At 34.5% G+C, this 22,315-nt stretch overlaps 1 protein-coding gene across 1 annotated transcript in view; it reads left to right on the top strand.

The window, feature by feature from the left end:
• The window catches only part of VEGFC (vascular endothelial growth factor C), an 88,868-nt gene that overhangs the window by 59,313 nt on the left and 7,240 nt on the right, over positions 1-22,315 (top strand). Inside the window, exons 4-7 of the mRNA XM_035557918.2 lie at positions 10,266-10,417; positions 14,213-14,322; positions 14,753-15,083; positions 19,307-20,512. Of these exons, the coding sequence (XP_035413811.1) occupies positions 10,266-10,417; positions 14,213-14,322; positions 14,753-15,083; positions 19,307-19,421 (708 nt within the window). The 3' untranslated portion in view covers positions 19,422-20,512. The remainder of the gene's footprint in view (positions 1-10,265; positions 10,418-14,212; positions 14,323-14,752; positions 15,084-19,306; positions 20,513-22,315) is intronic.

Here is a 22,315-nt window from a genome sequence, read left to right on the forward strand (position 1 = left end):
AGTAATTCAACAGCAGTTACAAAGATTGGAACTACCTGGTGCAACAATAGCCTGTCCCTGAGCTGTATTTTTTGTATGCCCCACCTAGAAGTACTTGTTTATAGGGTGAAGGGAAGCAGTGAGGAGATGTCAAAAATGAGCCATCTCATTCCATTCTTCCTCTTGGCTGGCAGGGTGGACAGTTTTTTGGTTTCTTTCACATTATTTGATGTAAAGATCCTAAATCTTTTTTCATGGTTAGAGTAATAATCCCTCAAGGGAAAACATCTTTCCAAACAGTTTGAGATGAGATTTAGAGGAGCTTTTCTCACAGGAAACAAGCTAGCAGCTTGACATTGTTTGCCATATTTGAGATGTACATGACGTTCCTTTATACAATTTGGAGATGCATGTGTCACAAGAATTTTCAGTCATTTTGAACTTTACCATTTATGTCTTTTCCCATGCATTTTTCTATATTAGACTGGTGATTGTAATGATAGAGTATCTACTATTAATAGTGGGAGATAAATCAATATAAATTCCAAATGTTTTTTGTTAAAATTTATTGGAAGAAAATTGATTCAAATATAAGAAGATAGAATAAGGAACCCTAGCTACTAAACATTTATGAAATGTATTGTTTTAAATAAGTTACCTGTTATTTTATCTGACATAAGCCTTGAAATACTGTGTGTTTGTTGGTGGTGTTTTTTTCAAAAAAGATAGTAAAATAAATAATGATATTATATGATTTCTCACATAACCTATTTTCATTCTTTCCAGCACAGAGATGTTTAGAGTTTTGACATCAAACAGCCTTTTATCCTTAGCTTGAAAATCTCTCTTGACACATTGTGCTATGTTATGTCAGTTATATTTGGCTAGCCTTACTAACAGTTTAGGAAGTACAAAGATCACAATTGATAGAAACCGAAAGTCAATCAATCAAAGGGAAACTTGCCAAAATAAACCACAGTCCATCAGGAAAACATAATGTGGTTAAAGTAAATCTGGGAAAAAATCATACATAAATCCTATATTGTAAAAATATCTAGAATGATAAGTAAGCTTCCCTCCTTGATATGAAAAAAAATTTTGATTATTTTATATTTCAGAAGTCACTGGTGATAATTTCATGTGTGCAGATACAATGACACATATTATGATACTGCTGAATAAATTAATTTAGCCACGAAAGCAAAGAAATACTTTGTACAGAAATCAACAGTTTTTTTTTTCTGGAAAGTATGGCATGAACTCCTGCTAATCTGAAGAAAGGAAGTATCAATGCAGTGAATAAAAACTACCTGCTTTCCTAATGATTAGTGAGGATGAATATATGGAAATATTTGTTTGACTGGAAAGCTGACGGCTTTTTTGATCAAGCATTGGGAGATTCATGTCTGCTGTTGGATTTTTTTTAATTATTATTATTATTTTATTTTTTAATGTTAAAATCGTTCTGAGCTCCAAGTTGCCCCACCCTTGTTTCTGTTCTCCACTCCAGCTCTGTAAATGGCTACAGGAAGAACTGTGACAGTGTGGAAGCTGGAAAGAGTCTTCTACGTGGTGGTCTGCAGTACCACACAGTTCTGGCCTGGAAGCTGTTGCAAGAGGAGTAAAGAAATAATGAGGTTGAAAAGAAAAGGAGACTGATGCACTTGGCATCACAGTAATTGCAGAGTGCCAAAGGCCATTTGGGTTGGATGGAACAAGTCAGGGCCACCTTTGCTTCTCACCGGAGAAGTACAGCACAGAGCATATGCGCTGAACTTCAAAGATTTTAAAAAACTACAAGTAAAAAAAATGAAAATTCAGGAAAAAATGGTTTAATAATTGCATGTGTGATTCTAGAAGGGATCTAATTATCCTCTTACCTTTGTATTAGTCTGAAAAGTTCTTTAATTACATACCTGTCTGTACCAGGAGGCAGAAAATACAAGCATAAGCAGCTGACATTCAGGTCTATAGGACAAGTCTTTTAGTTTTGGCTGGTGCAGTGGAATGAAGGATAACTATTTAACCTAAAATACACGTTATTACAGGTTGTGTCTGAGGTAGAGAAATTTGCCATTGAAATTACAGGTCTTCTCCTGTGGGAGGAGAAAAAATCAAAACAGCCTTTTCAAACCTTTTAAAGTATATGTAGTGCATGTATTTTAGCGTTGTGCTTTGTGAATAAAATGCAGTTTAATATTACACATATTCTGTAATTAAGACATTATGTATTCAAGATGACCAGATATCTCTTGTTGACATTGAAAAGTTACAAGAAATATATTCTATAAGAAATATATTAAGAAATATAGTAGATAGTGAACTAACTACTTGACTTTTTTGCTTCAAATCAGTCCTATGGAGAATAAAAATTAATTAAATGCCCAGAGATTTGTAAAAACATTTATGGACTATAGCTATAGACTCTGAGTCTGTAGTCCAAATGTACAAAGAAAAATTACCTTTCCTTGTTTTTGAAGATGAGTATTTCACGTTTGGCTAGGTTGAAAGATTTATGATGGGGAAGATAGTATATTCAAAGTATTATCTGTAGATAGATTTGTGTATACTCATTTATGAGAAAGGTTATCATTTTCTCTTTCTGTTCCTGTTTTTCGTTTAGTGTTGTGCTCAGATGAATTTAGTCAAAAAATCAGTCTTGTAAGATGATCTTTAGATTCTGTTTTTATTAATGCAAAATGATAGCTGTAGAAGTCTGTAAAAATATAGTACATAAAAATATTTTCTATAAATATAAATATCCAGTGATAAATATCCAGTAAATGTCTTGCAGGGATAACAAAATCAGTCACAACTGGTGAATTTAGCTGACCTCATAGAAGATGTACCAGGTTTTGGTCTAAATGTAAAGACTATTCCTTGTTTGTTTGTGTTTTTTTGTTTGTTTGTTTTAATTAACATGAGAAAGCCAGCATTAATAAAAATATAGAACCTGTTTATTTGTTCCTACACAGAAAAAAATAATCTAAATTGCAAAAAACAGGTGCATATGGTTAATGAGGGAAACTATTGTACAGAAATTTGCCTAGAAATATTTATAGAATCAAGTTCTGTAAAGTGTGCATTATCGTCTGTCAGGGTGAGAGATGTGGACCTGTTTAGCTTGGAAAAGAGAAGACCAAGGGGAGACCCCATCAATGTGTATAAATATCTGAGGGGAGGATCCTGTCAAAGGATGGAGCTGGTCTCTCTTGAGTTCTGCCCAGTGAGAGGACAAGAGGCAATGGGCACAAACTGAAGCACAGGAAGTTCTGGCTGAATATGAGAGGGCACTTCTTTACTGTGAGGCTGATAGAGCACTGGGACAGGTTGCCTGGAAAGGTTGTGGAGTCTCCTTCTTTGGAGATATTCAAAACCCACCTGGATGCCATGCTGTTCAATGTGCTCTAGGTGATCCTGCTCGGCAGGGGGTTGGCCTAGATGACCTTCAGAGGTCCCTTCCAACCTTGGCCATTCTGTCATTCTGTAGAAAGCAAAGCATTTTTTTTCAATATAAAATGACAGTCTCGTAGCTGACTTTCACAGTAGCCTATCTGATAATTAACACTTCTATTATTTTATTAAACATAGTCCTAATGCTTTGAAAAGTAAATGTAAAAATAACCATTAGTATCTGAAGAGACTTTGATAAAAAGATGGTACCTGAAGAAGAATCAGCTTTAAGATCTAGAGTATATTTAGCAGATACATAAGATTTGATGATAACTTAACATATGATGTTGATCAATAATTAAATCACATTTTTCTTATACTGTAGACATGGAAAAAGTTGTGATGGAAAGGAAATATAAATCTCTCATTCTATATATAGGATATATCTTTTCTGTTCTGTATGTATGTTCTGTACAAGAAGAAAGGATATCAAGTCATCTTGATAATGGTCAGTCGAAACTACAGAAAATACATATTCTTTAAAAGAAGTCCTGCAACCAAAGCTTTTTGAAAATCCACATAGTATCAATTACTGCGATGATTTTGGCACAAAATTCTTGCTTTAATATCACTATAGTTTTTACTCAGAAGTGGATGATTTTGTTCCAATTTACTGTACAAGGCTCTTCAATCTTTTTGTGACACAAAAAAAAGAAAAAGGAAAACAACATCATTTATAGTCACACACTATCATGTTCAATGGTAAACAATTATAGTTTAAGCAGCCTAGTATTAGGAGTACCCAGTTTACTCCATTGGGTAATTTACCCCATTGGGCAATTATTGTCATTCTCAGCCTAACTTTGCTATTCTTTAATAATAGGTGATGTCTGTGCCAGACACCTGACTCAGCTTGATGTGTTGTTTTTACTTTCTTGCTTTTTTGCTTTAAAACTTCAGCAAAAGTGGTGGTTCTGCTGCTGCTTAGACCAGAATGAGAGAGAATCATAGAATCATTCAGGTTGGAAAAGACCTCAAAGATCATCTAGTCCAACCTTTAACCTAGTGCTAAAGTCCACCGCTAAACCATGCTACTATGTTGTACATCTACACATTTCTTGAAGACCTCGAGGTACGGTAACTGAACTGCTTCCCTGGGCAGCCTATTCCAATGCCGCACAACTCTTTCAGTAAAGAAATTTCCCTAATATCCGACCCAAACCTCCCCGATGCAACTTGAGGCCATTTTCCCTCATCTTATCACTTGGTGCTTGGAAGAAGAGCCTGATCCCCCACCTCGCTACAACCTCCTTTAAGGTAGTTGTAAAGTACTCATAGGACCTGTTTTCTAGATCCTTCACCTTCACCAGCTTCATTGCCCTTCTTTGGACACACTCCAGCACCTCGATGTCCTTCTTGTAGTGAGTGGTCAGCATAAAATGATACTTAAAGAAAATTAAAGGGGCCAACAAAACAAAATTAGATTTTTTTTTTCCTCTGAAAAAGTTGTAATGTTTCCTGGTTTTAGGCAAAGTATATGACACTTGTTCATTTGTATTAGGAATATGTGTTTTGTTATCTTCAGGACAATCTGCATGCTCTTAGGCCTGAAAAAATACTTTTTTTAAGACCTAGGAGATGCATGAAACTGGAGAGTTGGAATTATTTGTGACTAGAGCACTTTATAACTTAGAGTTGAACAACTATGCAGTTTCAGATATAGACACCTAAATCATATTTTTTTTAGGGAGAACCTGTCATTAATACATCTACCTTTATCATGGTGGGAGGGAAGGAACCTGGCTGATTCAGAAGGAGCTGGGACAAGATTTGCGTGTGCTAAGAATTATGTGAAGGAGCCCAAAAACAGGGAAGGGAATTGAGCTTTGCAGGCTGGCTGGCTGAAAGAAAAGCTATGTTTGGGCTGAAGTGAGGGGAGACTGGCATGGAGAATCATACTGGGTTTAGACCTAAGGAAACAAGGGCTGAACATAGTGCTTTGTAGAGGAATACTGGGAGGGGTGAGAAAGACTGGAAGACCTGCAGGCTAGTTGTCTGTTACAAAACAGCCTTAGACTGGCTGAATGGAATGTGTTCAGTTCCTGTGAAATGCATTAACTCCGTATGTTTTATAGCTGTTCTTAGTTGTGTAGAGATTCCATTAGTATTTGTGATATACTGATATATACAGTATGTTATTGATATATGTTGACAGTATTAGCTTATGTGGAAGAGGCTGGAACAGAGCTTTAACTGTAATTATATTTTTTTCATGTTATATATATATATAAAATACTCTTTAGTTATCACGTATTGCTGTGGTGGTTGTTTTCCATCGGTTTCCTGACCTTAATGTAGTGTTGGTAGCATGTAAATACAGAACAGCATGGGCAAGTTGAGCCTAATTTTTTCTTTTAAATTTTGAGTATTTGCCTCTAACTCTACTAATACTCATTGCATGTACTTTAATTTGCTGTTTAATGTACTATAATTATTCACATTTTTCTCAAAACTTTGAGCCGTAAAAACTCTCCACCTTGAAAAAAAAACAAAACCTACCCTAATACCTCCTACTGTCAGGTTTCGTGTTCTTCAGGAGATTGAAGCTCATTCTTTGCAGCCTTTCATCCTGAGCATCTGTCTTTATGCAATAGCCCCTGAAGAACTGACCTGATGGAAATGTCTTTCCCCTTATTGTCTGTAGCATGAATTAGCCTAATTTTTACTATCATTTGAAGCTGAGAAGGAAGGGCAGATTTTTGGGCATTTAAGAATACAGTGAAACCAATCCTTTACTGAATGGGAGAATCAGACAGAAATATTAACCATCTGCTCTCTTGAGAGGAGGTACCCACAGGAACAGTAGCCACCCAGCAATGGTGCCAGAAAAGAAGGCAGTCAAGAACCAGCGTCCTGCTCAGATGCTGTGGTGCATTTCTTATACAACAGTCCTTTCTGGATATTGACATTTGGCTGTTAGGTATTGTTATATACGCCCTGTAGTGACAACAGATGTTAAACGTATTGCTCTATTGGATGAAGAAGATTAGCAAGAAATAAATTAGAGATACTAACAAAACCAGAAAGCATTACAGAACGTCAGATCTTACCTAACTTGAAGTGATTTATTGAGATAATAATTCAAACTCAGTTTGTGTATATTCACTTTCACTTAAATAACTTAATTGGATTTAGAGATGCTGCTATCAGTTGAGAGCAATGCCTTTTTTTTCAGAATGGATCCTATTTCAAAATGCCAGAGATTATTTAAGCAGAATTATTCGGAGTTACATATTTTCTGTAGCAGATTACTTTTCAAGAATGTATTTCTTGTGAAATCCCGTCTCGATATATTTTTCATTATCAGAAGAGAAGAATAAATATCTCCTTTTCTAGAATGCGTCAGAATATAGTATCCTAATAGCATGTGCAGACATGCTAAAATATGAAGGAAGAACAAATCAATAATTCCAATCCCAGTGCTTTATCATTTCCATTAAGGATTTTTTTGTTTTCAAAATGCTAGTCCATGTATCATCCTCAGCACTTTCTGAAAGTGAGGCCCATAAATGTAATAATAAATATAATATGTTATAATCTCTAACATAAATAGGTGGGTTTGGGTTATTGGCTTTATTTGTAAGCAGTAGCTGCAAGCAGGTGATGTAAAATATGCTGTTAACAGAATTTTATTGAACAAATTGAAGGTTATTCTATGAGAATAAGGAAGCTAGTTTACTTTCCATTGCTTAAGTAGGGTCTTTTGTATTGTACCACTGAATGGTAATAGTTGTTAGCAATATTCACATCTAAACTGATACCTTTCACAGTTTAAATGGAAGGATAAATGTAGATGAAGAAAATTCATGTCCACCCTCTTTTCAGCTCACAGTTGGGAAGTCTTAGGATTTTAAATGAAATTTCTCTTAGTGTACTCCAGAAGCCCAACAGATGCTTGGGAATTGTAGCAGCGGTCCTACACTGCCATCTCCAGTGGTCTGGAGTCTGTTACACTTTGCAGCATGGCAGACTTATGTATTCCTAGAGCAAAGGAAGAATAGACCATGCTCTTTTTTCAAGAAGCTGCAGTTTGGTCCATGCAAAGAATCGTGCTTATCTTCAGCTACTAAATTTTATTAGTTCTCCCTAGAACTAGTGGGTTTTAGTGGATTTTTACTTCAGCTTTGAAAAAGCAAATTCATGTTGTCATAGGAGAGCAGGGAAAGGAGAAGATTCTCTTTATATGTGTAATATTGTGATAATGTGCATATTTTTTGTCCAGCCTTAGTGTTTGATCTGCCCTTCGGTTCATATATGTGTATTAAGAATCTTTTTTTACAAGATATTTAATGCATTATAAAGTCTTTTGCTTCTATAAATTCATAGATGGCCAATTTTTTAAAGAAGTCTTAATGGCTGTACTGTCCTTCCAAAAGCACAACTTGTTTAAAAAAATAAAATAAAATGGAATTCTTGCATACACAGGTGACTGACTTTTGCCATCTCTTTAGAGATCAGGATTTAAAGAACAGCCAAAAACCTCAGCATGTATTTTCTCAAATGTGTACTGTATGTAGAAGTGAAAGCTATTTTTCATAAATGTAGTCCTTTCTGTCTCTTTACACCCTCCTCTCCGATTTCTTGTTTGTGTGTTATACCAAACCTATGATGGTCTTCAAATAGGTGGATATTTTTAAGAAAAATGAATAGGTACATAAATTTATTTTCATATAAAAAATATTATTATGAAAAGGATAGCTCTGATTATTGCTGTCTTTGGATGAGACGTTGGTGAGAATGCCTTTTGTGATTAATTTAAAAACTTTTATAACAGATGAGGCTAAAGGAGCCAATATTGATTGGTAAGCCAAGAAGGATTATAAGAATAATAAAAAGTTGATAGAATTTCTCTTTCCAGAAGTCTATATTGAATTTAGTGAAAAGCCTGGAAGTTTGCTTGGTGATAGTTATGTTTAAGAGAGGCAGGCACTGATTTTGCATTCATTTTATTAGTTCCAAACTTTAAACTAGGAGTAGACTTGTGCCTTTATAATGACCCCAAAATTTAATAAGGGTTATTTATTTTGCAACGGGAACAGGAATCCAAATGTTAATATTCTTTGTTGAGAAGGCTCTCTGTCAAGATAAACTCTTTTCATGGTAGCTCCGTAGATGGATAGCTTTTTTCCATCAGTACATGGAAGATGCAGGAAACTATATTCTGTTTGGTTTTTCCTTCTAAAGAAGCAAAGATATATAATTTTGCATTTTTAAATTCTATTGGAAAAAAAATAATATAAGGGATGTAGTACTTCTTGCAGGAAAGCTAATAGCATTATAATCCTCTGTAACAGAATAAAATGCAAATATAGTACTTCTGCCAACTCAGTTCTTTTATGATGACACAACATTAACCTTTTTTAAAGATACAGTCACTCAATACTTCCAAAATTCATTTTGTAAAATAGATATTTGTCAGAGTTGAAAGCCGTTTACAAAGTTTAGCTTTAAATTGCCTAATTTAGGTATGGTAATGATATGAACTTTATCGTGGGCTGTACAAGCATCCCTTTACCTTGTGGGTCCTTGGTGAATACACCCCATACAGCTGTACCTGCATGCTTATTAGCACCCAGGCTCACTTGCGTACTCCTATGTAAGATTTTGTGTTCAAGACATCCTGAAGATGTACTTTGCATTTTGAGTAATTTAAAATGATCAATGTTTTCATTACATTTGCAAGCTGCTTATATGCCATACTATAAAGTTACTGACAGTAAAAAAAAAGCATAAAATGTATTATAAAAAAGCATTGCAGATTCCAGCTAAAAATTAATGTGTTGCTATACAATCTTATCAACTAAAACTGGAAAAATAACTAATGACCATATTTTTGAAGGCCCCAGACTATTCAGAAATATTCTTAAATGTATTTGGAAATGTGACTGCACACCTAAAAGGCAACAGTGTACTATTGTATTAAAAATACCACCAAAAATAGTTTTTAAGACTTTGACCTAAAGTATTTGTCCTAACTTGTTGGTAGACTATTGAGATTTTAGTTTTGTAATGACATTTTCTTAATTTCTTAAAATTAGATGACCCGAATTAAATAGTGAAATGTGTCTTGGTGGTTTTCTGTTATCCCACGTTGAGTTTTTCCACAAGGCATCGCTGAAATTATCTTCTTTGACTCATTGAATTACATTTCCCACTAAAATTAGGCTTTTGTTATTTTGCATACATTAATATTTCATTAAAATATATTATTTCTTAATATTCTGGAAATATATTCATAGTTCAAGATGCATTCTATTAGGGTGACCATATAATTTTCACTGATATAAATACTAGAGAGTCAAAAATATGGTATGTGTGTCTCAAAACTCATTTATATGAAAATGTTTTAATCTAAATCCGATATGTTGCTGTTTTATACAAGCTCTGTAATTTTGCAACTGATGTATTATGTTGTAGCTGATCCCCTTTTTAAATTATTCTTGTTTTCCAAATTTTTGAAGAGTCTTTCAAATACTATGTTTTGGATATTAAAAAGACTGCCAATTTGAAGTAATTTCCTCTAGAAGAATGAGTTCTTCATAAATTTTCATCTTTTAACATCTTTGATTCGAATGTCATAGTAAGCAAACTGGCATATAACAGGATTTAACACTATAAATATTAATTGTTATAACATAGATATTGTATTATTTTTTTTTTACTTAGTAATTATTTAGCAGTATTATTGAATATTGAACTGAATGATAGTAGAGAACAAAAACCCAAGCTTAACTTCCCTATGGGTGTTTGTCTATGTCATTATATTATCTTTAGTTGTACTGTTACTGGTCTATAAAAAAGTTCTTTTCTTTTCTTTGCTTTCCCTTCTGTAGTTGTTTGAAATTACAGTGCCTCTTTCTCATGGCCCCAAACCTGTAACCGTCAGTTTTGCCAATCACACGTCCTGCCGATGCATGTCTAAGTTGGATGTTTACAGACAAGTTCATTCTATCATAAGACGTTCCTTGCCAGCAACACAAACCCAGTAAGTATGAGACTTGTCTTTCCTTTCACCTTACAAGCAAGCATATGTAATTAAATTTAAAATATTGATGGAAGCTTCCACAGTTAACATAGGTGAACTTGTATACATTAGTAGTAGCAGAATGCATTTTGCAAAGGAGCTAATGGTGGTTTACATGGAAAGAATGTTAGTAAAGTAATTAACACAGTACCTTTTTACCCAGTGGGTAAACTGCGGATAGGTCGCTATAAAAAATAAAGAAAGAAAAGAAAAGAAAAAAAGAATACTAATGCGTTGGTTTGTTTGTTTTCCCTCCATGGAAACAGCAAAAATGCAATTGAGGCCCCCAAAAAATCAACTTCTTAAAAATAAATAAAAGCTATCAAAAATAGTGACTTTACAAATAAGGAGTAGATAATATGCCCCCCTAAAAACTGTATTTTCCTGTTAAAATAATAATAATATTTTTTAAAAAGCTGTTAAAAGAAAAATCCTGTTCTTAGGGAGTATTTGACAAAAAATCTTTTTGGATGTTTTCACATGCCAGAAATGAAAACAAAATAAAGTGGGAAGGGGAAGCACACTGTTAACGGGCAGTCCACAGAATAGACATATGAATTTGTTTGAGTAGTTCATAGTCTTGGTGATTTTGAAAGGAAAAACTCACAAAAGTATTCTAGCACTGAAGTAATTGTCATTAAAACATTTGAAGGACTCACTCCCGTTATTTCACAGGACTGAGTGGTGATTTCATGGTGGATACATACTTAGTAGAACAAACATACCTAAGAGGCTACCAGTTGCTTTATAGAAGACCAATGACTAAAAGCTGAACTGGAATTAATTACATATATTTTTAATAAGATGAGTGAATAGTTTAAAACACCCATAGAAGCAAGCTAGGTCTTCCTCTTTGCATTTGTTCAATCAGTTAAAATCTGGATGTTAAATTTGTTTATCAAAATGTGGATCATAAACTGTGGATTAGGAAAATACTAGGGAATAAATCTATTTATAGTTTGATTGCATAATTAACAGATTATAAAAAGTCAAAATCTGTGAGTCAATAATGAAGTAAAATTATGCTGACTGTTGGCAGCTTCTCAGTGCTTCCAGAGTAAGAACGATTATAATTACTATTACAGGAGTTTATTCTATGCATGAAAGAGCTACCTATAGTTAAAGGGAAGTAAGCATAGACGTACCAGACTTCGGCCAGCTGACCATCCTGTAGATGAGAACACACACAGGCCTTGTCTACTGTTAAATATTGTCTCTACTTTCATTTCCAGAATCTTGAAGCACTCAGGCTCCTTGGTTTTTGTGGTTATTTTTTTTTTCCTATTTTCATTTTAGAAATCATTGTTTTTAAACTTAAAGCCATTTACATGTTGCTGATGAGTGCCGGGATTCTTTTCAGAATCCCACTGTTTTCTGTGTGTTGTTGTTGTTATTTTTAATTTACATTCTTGTCACAGTGGCAGATGTGCAAGTGTGCATGTATTTCTGTACCTCTCATTTTAACAGAAGTATAATAATAACATGCATATGTATTATTGGAAAGAAAAGCCTAGGAGTGTAAATTCTGCTTTTAGGGTAGTAAATTTGGCATCTAGTAGGAATTGAAGGCTGGACTGTGCCATGATGCACATGTTAGAAAGAGAAAAATGACTTGTAAAACAGATTATAAATAGTTGCTCTTTTTTGTATGAAATATGTTTTCTGCACAACTTCGTCATGCGAATTAAGGTCCAGGTCTTTGCCTGTTCTCCCACTTTGTTCTGTTTATTTCCTCTTAATAAGTAGTAGCTACCACTACATACCTGTGGGGCTGAGGCATGTCAGTTCATGCTAACCAATGTTTCTGAATACCGTCTGGATTAATGGCATCTTAATCTGTACCCTTCTCTGTACAGAATTTCATCAAAATGTGCAACTCAGTTAGAAAATTGTCACTTTATTTTAGGACCTTGGTTGATTTTGGCAGGGCAGGAAGTGGAGCAGGAGAGGAGGGCATGGTCTTCAATATATATCATTCAGATCCAAGTCTCTATGATGACCATTTTTTTCCATGGTAGTGTAAATAGGTACTTACAGAGCTGACAGGCGTATTTTAGATGTGGTTTGTGTGTATGTTGTACACGTTAAATGTTTCTCCCTCCTGTGCATCATCTGTCTTGACAATGACAGGTAATGACTTAGCATGCTTTTTTATTTTATTATTTTATTTTATTTTATTTTGAGTTGATAATGGTTAGGAAAGAAGGTAGTGATTTTTTTTTCCCAAAGTGTTTTTCCTCTGATTTTTAAGCCCTCTTAACTTTCCTCAAAAGTTACAATAAGATTTTAAAATTTCAGCTATGTCCCCCAGTAATTTTCTGTCCTAGCAGCTAAAGAATTTCTAAGGAAAGTAGTTGCAGGTTCTTTTGCTAGTTGTTTCCAATCTTGATGTTGAAATACATATGGTTCTCTTCAAGTTCTTAGTTTTCGTATCAGCATCATCTTATTATGGTTCATGAGTTCTTGGTGTTTTCTCACAGTGTTACCCTTCTGACAATTGCCTTCCATTGAAAGTTTTAAACATGCCTGGCTATGGCCAGGCTGCTCCAGGTGCAATTTGGGGGGTGGGTGCTTAACAGAATACAATTACATGCCTGTAAATTCTCAAGCTGCAACAGGAGACAGGCAAAAAGGCATGTATGCCAAGTGAGGGAGCAAGAATGAGATCATTAGCGGAATGAAATCAGAAAACACCAGCTTGATAAAACAGGAGGTGTTACAGGGTGATGTTAAACTACAGGCAAAGAGTTGTTTAATGTGGTTGAATGATAATCAAGGAAGAATGTCCTAGCACCTGCATTTTTGAATGTGTGAGTAATGCTGCTGCTCTCAGGGAAATGAGAAAGTGCTTAAAATGGGTAATGTATGTGCTGTCTTAACAGATGAGAATTTTAGAAATACTCTAGAAACAATGAATTAACAACACAGCCTGGATGGGTGAAGTTAGGCATGACTCGTTAAAAGTTGTAATGGGCAGCTGTGGTGATAAAGAAATTGCAAACAAGGAAGATCAGATAATACATATAAATATTCTTATGTGGTGGACCTACTAGCTGTTTCACATCCCTTAAAGAGATTAGCTACTGTTAGGATTTTTTCGCTTTCTTTGGCACCACTATGTTGGCTACAAAACTCTAGCAGGTACAGAGCACTAAACTGTTAAATTGTGTATTTTATTTCATTTCTAAAGTGACTTCATCACTGATGAGGTCCAACTCTTTAGAGTCAAGAAAGCTGGCCAAGATTTGAGAGGCTGATGAGAAATAATCAGTTAATGACACACAACTATCGTGTAAAGGGGAAGAGAATCTGAGAATCTGGTTACATTTTAGAAAACTGAGTTTCGTCTACACCATTGATTCAGAAACTATTATCAACTGCCATGTCCTGCTAAAAAGCAATGTAGAAAATTATTCCAGTTCCCACCTATGTGGTATTTGACATGCAAATACTTTTTATACTGCTCTATTTTATATATAAGGCTTACATTCAAGGGTTAGAAAGTACAAGTATCAGTTCCTAGAAGTTAAAGCTAAAAATTGAAATGTGAGAAGGTATCTTCAGCAAATGGTTGAAGATTCCCCTACTGGGGGGAACCTTAACTAGTAGCAGACTTGATAGGAGTTAAAAATAAGATTATGAATGAACCTTTGAAAGGCATTTTGTAATGGAGGGAAACGAATGCAATCAGCACCTAAAATCAATTTCTTCTTGATTTCTTATGGTAATAAACCAACTGTATATTTCATTCCATAGGTGTCATGTGGCAAACAAGACCTGTCCAAAAAATCATATCTGGAATAATCAAATTTGCAGATGTTTGGCACAGCATGATTTTGGTTTCTCTTCTCACCTTGGCGATTCTGGTAGGTAGTTTTGCTTAGCAGATTAAATGTAGTTCCATTGTTTGATTTACCTAAAGAAGGTAAAGAAATTAAGAGTTGAGAATTAAATCAGAGAATGGCTTGGGTTGGAAAGGGACCTTAAAGACCATCTAGTTCCAACCCCCCTGCCATAAGCAGGGATGCCACGCACTAGATCAGGTTGCCTAGGGCCCCATCCAGCCTGGCCTTGAACACCTCCAGGGATGGGGCATCCACAACTTCTCTGGCAACCTAATAGATTAATATTTTTCTTTATTGATACTGTTACATAATGTTGCCTGTCTTTTGATTTATGTTTGTTCTCCAGACACCTTGAAAGGTAAGAATTTACTATCATTTCTCCACTTAAAAATATGGGAATAGGACGAAACAAAATTCTGATACTTGTGTAACTTCTCTGTTGTATTTCCAGACACATCTGATGGATTCCATATTTGTGGACCAAACAAAGAGCTGGATGAAGAAACCTGTCAATGTGTCTGCAAAGGAGGCATGCGGCCCTCAAGCTGTGGACCTCACAAAGAATTAGACAGAGCATCGTGTCAGTGCATGTGCAAAAACAAACTTCTCCCTGCTTCCTGTGGACCCAACAAAGAATTTGATGAAGATAAGTGCCAGTGTGTATGTAAAAAGACCTGTCCCAAACATCAGCCACTAAATCCTGCAAAATGCATCTGTGAATGTATAGAATCTCCCAATAAATGCTTCTTAAAAGGAAAAAGATTCCATCATCAGACATGCAGGTAAAACATCAGTCTTCATCTCTTTCGCTGTGCCTAAGGTATAAAATTTGGGGTTGTGTTATTAGCTGTTTTGCTGAGTCATTTTGTAGCCATAAATTGTAAGCCTCTCTTCAGTTCAGTTTTATCTTCTATAACTTTTATATCTCAGAGGAAACTACTAGGCAGAATAACTATTTTACAGCACGCTTAGTTTCTTATACCCTCTCTTACTAGTACTTCATGTTAATCTGTTTTCTTTTGATGAAAATTAAGTAACATTAAAAAAAAAAAAAGATTAAAGTCCCACTTATTTTATTTCCAGGAACAAAATTATTCTTAATTAGATTTCAGAAGTGAGTTCTGGAGATATAATCATTTGTTTTATTTTCTACAATTCTGCATATCCTTCATTTCACTCAATTGATGCTAAAGATTTATGAGTCCATAAAAAGTCTCTTAGCTCTGGGTGATTTCTGTGAAAAGGCAGATATATATAACTTTACAGTTATATATACACATTCATCCTTTAAAATGGGATTTGGCCAGGCAAGAAACTCTGAAATTTATTTATATATCACAGGAGCTTTTCCTTCCATGACTGCTACATCAATAGAGGTAGCAGTCTATATACATAAATATTTGAATGACTTTAGGTTCTACGAAACAAACAATATTATTTTTGACTTATATAATTTTCTTGAGGTAAGTTTTTCTGTAAAGTTAATTTGTTAAAACATAGACTAAGCTATTTGGAGGAGAAGGATCACTTATATTTATTAATATATCATAATTATTTGTATTGTATTGATTACACTTAACATTTCCAGAAATGTTTATTCATTGGAAATGGAAAATAGAGAGATTTAAATTTCTCTGGTTATTTGTAGCTTATCAAAAGTAAGCCATTTGCATTGTTTTCATAAAACATGTGACAGTTATGTCCACGTTAGTTTATCGTGAATTAAGACAACATGTCTAATATCAGGAATGAGAGCTGTGCTGAAGAAAGGGGGGAAAAAAAAGATTGTTAACAACCAGCATTATTTGTTTTTCTCTCTTGTGGTTGATATAATAGAGTTTGATTCTCTTTCTTACTTTCAAATACAATATGATATAAGAAACAGCTATAAGTATCCTATTTATAACTTTTACTTTTTTGTGTGGAGAAAGATTTGCTTAAAGTGTAACTCTATAGGTCTACAATCAATAGCTCTGTAAACAGTAGCACTGTCAAGGGAAATAGAAGATTTGATCTCTCCTCCTTCCTAATAAAGAACTTAGTATAGATTATTCACATTTTAGCTCTGTCCACAATCCAAAACCTTCTGTAAAAAAGGAAAATACCTACATTATTTGTCTTTTGCAAGAAAGATCCCTTCCTATTATGAGACCAAGTAAATGGAGGTGCTGCTCTATAACTTTGTGATTAATAATAATTTCTTCTTCTTCTTCTATACATATATATATAAAATAAGATTTCTAATAATAAGATTTCTAAGACCTAGAAGACCTAGACAGCTGTCCTAGACAGCTCCCTGTGCAGAGAGAGAGGGGTGTTACAGATTCTGGTTTGGAAGCACCTAAATATTTAGAGGCAGAGGTGTTTTAGGTACAATACATGATGTTAGAGTATGCTCCAGGGACAGGGATAAAAACCCATTTACAAAGCACAGGATAGGAGGGAAAAATAAAATAACACAAACTTACTGACTGTCAAGGTGCTCGTTACCGTCATTAAAAGTAGCATTTTTACTTCAGTTGCATTTGTGGAGATGTTAGACTCTCCAAAATCTCAAACCTGGATTGGCTTTTTTCTATTTTTCTTTTGGTAGCAAAAAAATCACAATTACTGACCACAAATAAAAAGTTGCCACTGACTCACCCCAACACTATACATACTGGTGGCACGCTCCAGCATGCTCAGATTGTTCTCATCAAAACAGACATCAGCCACATAAGAGCGCCCATATAATAACTGAATAAACAATATTCAGCCTAAATCTTTGAAATACCCGGTCTGTTGTTCAGCAGTTTCCTAAGAAAGTCACGTTTATATAGTTACAATGATTGTGCTACTACTCACCCTGTACCATCACATTAAAAATTGATTTTGGCCAGTTATGGTGTGGCCAGATGACTAGGTACCTTATCTGCAAAGGATTTTAGAGGGAGGAGAGGAGAGGGAATTTTTTGCTCTGTTGAAGTGTCCCAAACAAGGATAAGACTGCAAGTAACTGGTGTGTGACTGCTGCCAGAACTGAAACACTCACTTGGGAGAGATGCTTTATAGCATCTCTCAACTGCAAGTTGAGTTGAAGTTGACAGTTCACTAGCAGGCATGATGCCTAAACAAAGCAGACTCCACATATTTAATGATGACATGACTGCTTTTTATTTTATACAGTGTGTCATGGGGGAGTTTGACTTTGTCTATCATCTTTTCTTTTTTCTTATTTCATTGTACTATCACTCAGTACATTAAATAGTCTGCCTGTCTCTGCCATGAAAGTTAAAAAGACAAACGCGTTCAGTGTTTCATCCATTGCATCACTAAGGAATATCTTTTTCCCAGTATAAGCCTCTGGCTGATTTGCAGAGAGTACTAGATCCTTTGGCAAACATAACAGTAAAGTTTACTTGCTCCCTTGCTTTCTCTTTCTCTCAAGTGACAATAAGATTTTCGTGCCTTTTACCACTGTTTCCAAACTTGATTGGGCAAAAGGTCAGTAGGGCTCTGACAGGTTCCTGTGAGCTGTTAGGCTGATCTCAAGTATCTATGTAAAGACTTAGATTAGCACAAAGTAAAGTTACTCTCTTAATTACAGAGACCACACTGGTGAAATAATCTATGATTAATGACACTGAAAACACTGAACAAGACGTGACTAGTTAATAAATGCCATGTTTGCAGCCTTCCTCGTTCCTTATTGCTTTCTTCGTAGCCAAGTTCATTGTTTGAACTAACCAGCTTGAATTAATGTAACTGTAATCCAGACGTCATATCATAAACAAATTATTGCAAAGTGGTAATTTGGTATCCAAAACAAGCATGCAACATACTAACTTATCTGCGACAATAATAAGAGTACCCTCAAGCCTGAAGCAAAAATTGCCTAGGGAAAAGGATACTGAAATTGCCTTAGTATAGTGTACTGTAATGTCTTTAAACTGAAGTTAGCAATATCACTATTTCACAAACAGGCACACATTATTTAAATATAAGTTTTAAGTATAACTCTGTTGAAATTTGCAACATATACTTTTGTCTTTTGACTCATTGCCAGTGTCTGAAAACAAAACAAAATAAAAAAACAGACTTGTACTTTGTCTTCATTATACAGCAGAAAGTATTTAGCATTGTTATTGCAAGGTTATTTTAGGTCAAGTTCTTGTTTTAAAATAATAAAAAAATAAAAAAGGAAAAGGAAGAGGAGTTCAGGGACAACCACAGATACTATCTTTGTATAACTTCTATTTTTCAGTCAAGGAAAAATTTTCCTGCTTTTTAGATACTTGTGCATTATTTTTGTTGAACTTATTTTAAACTAAAAGAGGCTATTTCTGCTCTTTTTCCTGTCAGATTTATCATAAGCATGCAGGCTCTGACCTTACTTTAGAATGCACATAGATGCAATATGAGGTATAGATAGATACAACACTACTGAACTCAGTTTCAGTTTCAGGAGTTTGCAGCCTGAAGAAAGTATGTTCTCTTTTTGAAGATCAGAGTCACAGAGTAACTAACATATACAAATCTCTTAGGCCCACTGCATTAAGGTAAGAAACAGTCCTGCGTAGGAAAATGGTACATTTGACTATCAAAGGACTCTAGGTTGCCACCTCAAACTGGCAGGATACAGTATGCAAGCTCATCACAAGCCAATTTAAATGCAGAAAATATTCCTGTATTTTCAAAATTGAAAGGGAAAAAAAAGATGTGATACTCAAGGTTAGAATGCAGTTACAACCAGGCAATACTTTAAAAATATTCTTGGTTATTTCTTGCAGTGAAACTATTTCTCTTCAATAACATTAATGATTCTTGCCACTGTCTTTTGGAATTGTCTTGGAAGAATAGGCCAATTAAAAGTGGTCCCCAGAACACAAACAGAAGTCAAAGGATATGTATTCATGGGAATAAAACTTCCCATTGAGCAATGGCGATGTAAATGCACACAGATTTATACTCCAGGTTAATATAAATGATCATGTTTTATTAATGCCCACTTTTTTCATTTCTTTAGTTGTTACAGACCGCCATGTACAGTTCGAACGAAACGCTGTGATGCTGGATTTTATTTTAGTGAAGAAGTATGCCGCTGTGTACCCACATATTGGAAAAGACCACTTATGAATTAGTGAAGAGAGCACTACTTGCTATTTTGGTGTACGTTTTTCCACTAGAACAAAAGAACGACAGAAACTTTGCAAATATTTGGAATTAAATGTTCACCAGAGACCCTGTGGGGCTTTCAGAGACAGATACATTGTGCTTTTCTGAAGATGTGGAAAGCAAATGTAGAAAATAACTGGGGTTCAAGTTTTGTAAAGAACTCAATAAGGACTTATTTTCTGCCAATGACCAAACAGCCTAGGTTCTCCTTCTTGTGATTTTTTTAAAGAGATAATGACTATATAATTTATTTCCACTAAAACCATTGTGCAGCATTTCTGTTTATAGCAGTAACAATTGTTAAAGCTCACTGTGATCAATATTTTTATATCATGCAAAGTATGTTTAAAATAAAATGGAAATTGTATTATATAATGCTGAGAACGTTTGATCATCTACCTATAGAAAGGAACTACAATTCAGCTATGTTACTGAAGTCCTAAAAATGAGGAGAAATATGTTAAGAGAAAGTACTTTTAAGAGAAGATGACTACAGGCATTTTCTTGAATCTGTTGTATATGTCATTTGAAATATAAGGAGTTATACTTAGTGTTTCATAATCCAGTGATATACTTGTCCTCAGAAGGAAACTAGCAAAGCAAATATAGTTAATAACTAGTGAAAACACTGGAGATCCTGTACCTTGCGCAAGGATAAGGACAGCAGCGACTGTTCACATTCCACTATGTACACCCTTTATTTCATTTCTTGTTAGCATTCCTAAAGAATAATATAAAACAATGATCTGTTAAAGGTTATTAGTATGAAAGTAGAAACACCAACTATGCTTTTTATATAACGTTACAGGCTGTATACTACTAAATAATTCAGAATGCTTTGATGCACTTTAAGCCTTTCATATAGTCAGTTATCTTGGTCAAAAATCTGCGTGTGCAAAAATACTTTGAAGGGAAATAGTACATTTTACATGCCACTGGGAACATGAGAGGACTTCCATGAGTCCAGTATGAATTGACATCTACTCTACATAAAAAAAATAGTCAGAACTACTCTGAGTTAAAGAGAATGCAAAATCAAACATCTTCAACTCTAAAGGTAAATAAATAAATAAAGGTAAGATTTTTTTAATTTGCATGGGAAGAGCAATGTGCATAGACAATCTATTCAAAATTGAAATATTTCAGAATTTCCAAGGAAGTTGTTAAATTCTGCACCCAATAAGGTTTGCATAAATAGAACAATCAAATCTTAAAAGCAAGACTTTTATAATGGGTAGATCTACAAAAATAGTTTTAGTTGTCATTATTACTTCTCAACCAAGTGCTGAGTAGCAATTCTTAGACTAGAGTAAAACTATTATTTCTAATTTTCCCTAGAAAGTTTCCTGGAAGTGGGGCTTGCTTTTCTAGGTTTTTGCACATTTAGCTATCAGAGCTCCTTAAAATGAGTGAAGGCTATTTTTAATTACTATTTCCATTGTGAGTTGAGATAGGTCTAATAAGTGGGCAGGATGCAAAGTAGTTTGAGAGGTCACAAATTTCATTGTACATCTGCTGTCTTCACAGTTCTTTCTATAAGGCCAACTATTTAATAGCTAAATAGGATGAAGTTTAGTCATACAAGTACTGAGAAATGTCTTTATTAGTATATTGCATCAGCAACTAAATGCAGGTAGAACTCTGGCTGACAATTTAGCATCTAAATACAGCTTTACACTAATACAACCATGCACAACTTCCCATTGGTTAGTTTATTAGCCATGCAACTCATCGGTGTCTAAATTGTTGGCTATGAAAATCTAATATCAAGAGGTTAATAGCCAAAACTTCATCCAGTATTACTAAAGATCCAGACATCTACTTTTATATGTGCCAGCTGCTTGAAAGAAGCATAAAATATTTTAAGAAATCAATTAAGGAGCAAACTTTAATGGAGTCTTGAGAAAACAAACTGTAGATGAAGCTTCTAAAATAGGTTTCCTTGTATCTACCTGTGTCCAATACAGGAGAGAGGCAGTGGTGGACAGACAAACCAAATCTGAAACCAGTACTAGAAGCCAAGCAAGTCAGTATAAAATAATATGTAGCTGTGGTTAAAAAGGAAGAGGGCACAAGCGGGGACAGAGCAAAACTGCATTCCAGAAAGTACATAGATTATAAAAAGTGAATGTTATAGTACTGTATAAATAAAACTACTAAATAGAGCAACGCTCACATTGTCTAAACAATTTGAAATGCATTCATTAAAATAACAGAGCTAATAAAGTCATTCTGCTTAAGCAGCTATTTGGATTTCTACCAAAATCTACACTCAAAAACTACACTCCAAAATCATAAAACCCAGCAATGTGGGGAAGAGAAGTCAGGCAGTTTAGAAATGACAGCACTGAACAGGCAGGTTAACTGTATTACAACCAGCAGCAATTGATAGAAATGACTTTTTTGAATGTACCTTCTTCAATCTCTTAACTTTCCAGATATAGAGACTTTTAGACATAAAAAATTAAAAAAAAAAATGTAAATCACTAAGTAAAACTAAGTTATACAGAAACTAAAGACCTGAATTCTAAAAGTTACTACAAATGAGGCTTATGCCTGTGCAAGAGACTGGCCAGGCATTCACAGTTAAGTAGATAATATATGCAAGTAGTTGATTGCATTTTCTGGTAATCATGCTTTCCAGTTCTGCTTTACACCAAAATAGCTTCCTTTTTTAAAAAAATACATTATGCATAAGAAGAAAATATATTACAACTATTATTAGTATTAGGCTACAGATTTCCTACCCTAGGTGATAAAATGTGATTGTTTATCTCAGTATAGTCACAAAATCAGTCATCTATATTTAAGCAAGTGTTTAACTGTAGAAAAAAATAATTTAGTGGAGGCATAACAGGTG

The sequence above is a fragment of the Cygnus atratus genome, chromosome 4 (genome assembly GCF_013377495.2).
Source record: "Cygnus atratus isolate AKBS03 ecotype Queensland, Australia chromosome 4, CAtr_DNAZoo_HiC_assembly, whole genome shotgun sequence".
NCBI classification, from domain to species: domain Eukaryota; kingdom Metazoa; phylum Chordata; class Aves; order Anseriformes; family Anatidae; genus Cygnus; species Cygnus atratus.